This window comes from Lactuca sativa, chromosome 5 (genome assembly GCF_002870075.4).
Source record: "Lactuca sativa cultivar Salinas chromosome 5, Lsat_Salinas_v11, whole genome shotgun sequence".
Classification (NCBI taxonomy): Eukaryota; Viridiplantae; Streptophyta; class Magnoliopsida; order Asterales; family Asteraceae; genus Lactuca; species Lactuca sativa.
In genome coordinates, this window is record NC_056627.2 from 317,018,382 (window position 1) to 317,021,197 (window position 2,816).

General features: G+C 34.3%; 1 protein-coding gene across 2 annotated transcripts; it reads left to right on the top strand.

The window, feature by feature from the left end:
* Positions 1 to 248: 248 nt before the first annotated feature.
* Positions 249 to 2,178, top strand: LOC111891762 (uncharacterized). Of its 2 annotated transcripts, none has more exons than XM_023887828.3 (5): positions 249 to 664; positions 990 to 1,171; positions 1,247 to 1,319; positions 1,392 to 1,507; positions 1,696 to 2,178. In XM_023887828.3, the coding sequence occupies exons 2-5, from the start codon at positions 1,018 to 1,020 to the stop codon at positions 1,764 to 1,766; spliced, it is 414 nt and encodes a 137-aa protein (XP_023743596.1). In that variant the 5' UTR covers positions 249 to 664; positions 990 to 1,017; the 3' UTR covers positions 1,767 to 2,178. The 2 variants fall into 2 exon arrangements, with proteins under 2 accessions (XP_023743596.1, XP_023743595.1); XM_023887827.3 differs by having other exon boundaries at positions 264 to 664; positions 1,392 to 1,551.
* Positions 2,179 to 2,816: the final 638 nt, after the last annotated feature.

Below are 2,816 nucleotides of genomic sequence, written 5' to 3' on the forward strand. Positions count from 1 at the left end.
GAGATGATAATATCTGGTGTGAGCGTGTGGGGAGGGAGGGCAGCAAGGTGGCCGACAACAAATGAGGAAGGACGCAAATGGTCGGCGACGGTTGAAACAAACGACAGGTGGCCGATGATAGATGTGGTGAGACTGATGGGGAGGACAGTGGAGCCCTAATTTCTTTTTTATTTTTTACCAAATTTTGGTTCTGCAATTGAAGTCGAGGGAGGAAAAATGTTTTTTTTTTTTTTTTTTTTTCTCTTTTTTTTTTAAACAATAAATATAATTTTGTAATTTAATATGAAATAATAATAGTTTAGTAAACTATACTATGGTAAATAGTTTTATAAACAACCCGATTTTCATCAATAACTCAACCAATATTACCCGATCCTTCACCCCAAACCCCAACCCCCAATCGCACACACGCACACTTTCCTGAATCCTAATCCCTGATTTCGATTTGCGCTTCTAACAGTCGACTTCTCCTTCTCCGATTTCAATCGCCTGCGCTGCGTCTCACGAAGTCCAAGGGTTCGCAACCTTGCTCTCTCGCTCACTCGTCCTCAGTCCTCACTAGGGTTCTCCATCCCCTGGTTCCTAGTTCCTCCGCCCTGCTACGATTCCATCTGTTCGACTCAATAAACTGTCACGAAATCTCTGCCCCAAACCAGTGAACAAGGTGATTACACATTTACACTTTACAGTTTACACTCATTTTAATGATTCTGAAAGTTTGTGTGTTCCTGATAATCTGAATGCTGATGTATGTATGTTTCTTAATGTTTCTGAAAGTTTGTCTTTATGAAAAGTTAACGTTTCTGTCTGGTTATGATAACTCGATGTATCTTTGTTTCTGACAAATTCTGAGATTTTGATGTTTCTGTTCTTCTATGAAATTTTAGTTGCTTTGTAATTTATTTGGTTTTATATCGTGCACTATCACATCACATGGAAAGCTTAGCAAATTTGTGATTTATGTTTGAAACTATTTGTTCCATTTGCAGATTTCATTCAAAGTTTGTAAAATCTTAAATGGGAACTCAGAATATGATTTCGAACGTGTTCAAGAAGTATTTAGCAATCGGGCTTGTGGGCATCACTGTAACAGACCGTTATGGTGGAGTATGCCCTATTCGAGGTTCATCCATGTCTCCAACATTTAATCCTTCTGTTGGATCATTTACAGGTACCTTTCATAATTCATAATTCATTAGTGTTAGCATTTTACATATGCCACATTAATGATTAATTTCATCTGCAGATGATTATGTTTTCTTGGAGAAATTTTGCCTTGACAAATACAAGTTCTCACATGGCGATGTAGTAATTTTCAGGTATTAGGAGGGCATTCACGTCTTTTCCACATTAATGATTAATTGTGATATATAGTTTGGATTATTTTGTAGTGATCCAACTAATTACAAGGAGAGATGTGTGAAAAGAATAGTAGCAATGGAAGGTGATTATATCAGTAATGTGGGTGGTGTTGTGAAGGTTCCAGAAGGACATTGTTGGGTAGAAGGTGACAACTCAGCTTCTAGCTTTGATTCAAGATCATTTGGCCCTGTATGTTTACCTTTATACCTAATTACAATACTATCAATTCATACTTCAAAATGCTACAATTCTGTAAAATTAAAAGAATAAGATAAAAAAGGAAACCATATGATGATATGAACATAATATGGTTTATTTATTTATTTTTTTCAGATTCCATTGGGTTTGATTCATGGAAGGGTTACTCACATTGTTTGGCCACCACAAAGAATCAGAAAAATTGATAGAAGAATCCCACAAGAGGGACTTGCATAAACATTCATTCAATGCATTGTTTGTTATTTATGTACACTCATCAAATGCATAAACAAATCAGGCTTGAAAAAAAATCAAATTCTGCTGGTTTTAAATCCCAGTATCTGAATTTGGTGGATCTCAAAGGTTGTTTTTGAGTTAAGACCTGACATGACATGACGTGACATAACAGACAATCTGATACAGTGTCCATAACAACAGTTCATTGTTATGGACACTGACTGCGATTGAGATTGATGTTAATAGGACAAAAATTACAATGTCAAGTCTTGCTTAAATGATAGAACAAGGTGGGGTATAGACACGTTCTGAACTTTTTATTTGTGTAAAATACGTGAATGTCTTCATCATTAAATATAGCTTTAGAAAGCTTGTTCAATATCTATTCTTTCAATAACATAATTGAAACACTTTGTAAATACATTCAACTAGAAAAGTACACTAAGTAAAATATTGAATTTGGTCAACCAGCTACCCCTATATCTAATTGAATTACTTTTGTAACTTCAATTGTGTAGTACTTACGAAAGAAATTTGATTATTTAAATGGGACAAATGGAAAACTAAGTTACTTTTCTATTATCTTATTGCTTAGAAGTTTTTAAAAGAACGCTTAAAATAAGAGATGAGGTCAAATATAAACAATTAGATCAGGTTGAACACATGGTTTTGTGAAAGTTGTTCTCACTTTTCATCCGTTAATCACGGAAAAGGCTTTGTATTAAAAGGGGAAATTTAGGTCAGAACAATGTAACCAATAAACTATACCAATACATGCTAAATTTGGTTTTGTTTTAGGTTTTAGATTTTCCAAAGTTTGATCATATGCTCTCTGCTTTTTAAAAGTTGGTTTTGGTTTGTATCAACTTTGTGAACTTGAAAAGGGACTATGTTTGTCAAATAATAAAAACTTGGATTTGTGTTGAGTTAATGGTTGGATTTTATACACCCACATTCCTCTTTAGTAATTACAAAATATGGGCGATTAAAAATATATAGGGAACTATTCACACCTCATT

What these genes read in the sequence shown, in the direction of transcription:
- LOC111891762 (XM_023887827.3), top strand. Translation starts at nt 1,018, where the DNA reads ATGGGAACTCAGAATATGATTTCGAACGTGTTCAAGAAGTATTTAGCA. An exon ending in TTCTGTTGGATCATTTACAG is followed by an intron (nt 1,172 to 1,246) that starts GTACCTTTCATA and finishes TTTCATCTGCAG; the next exon opens with ATGATTATGTTTTCTTGGAG. An exon ending in ATTCAAGATCATTTGGCCCT is followed by an intron (nt 1,552 to 1,695) that starts GTATGTTTACCT and finishes TATTTTTTTCAG; the next exon opens with ATTCCATTGGGTTTGATTCA.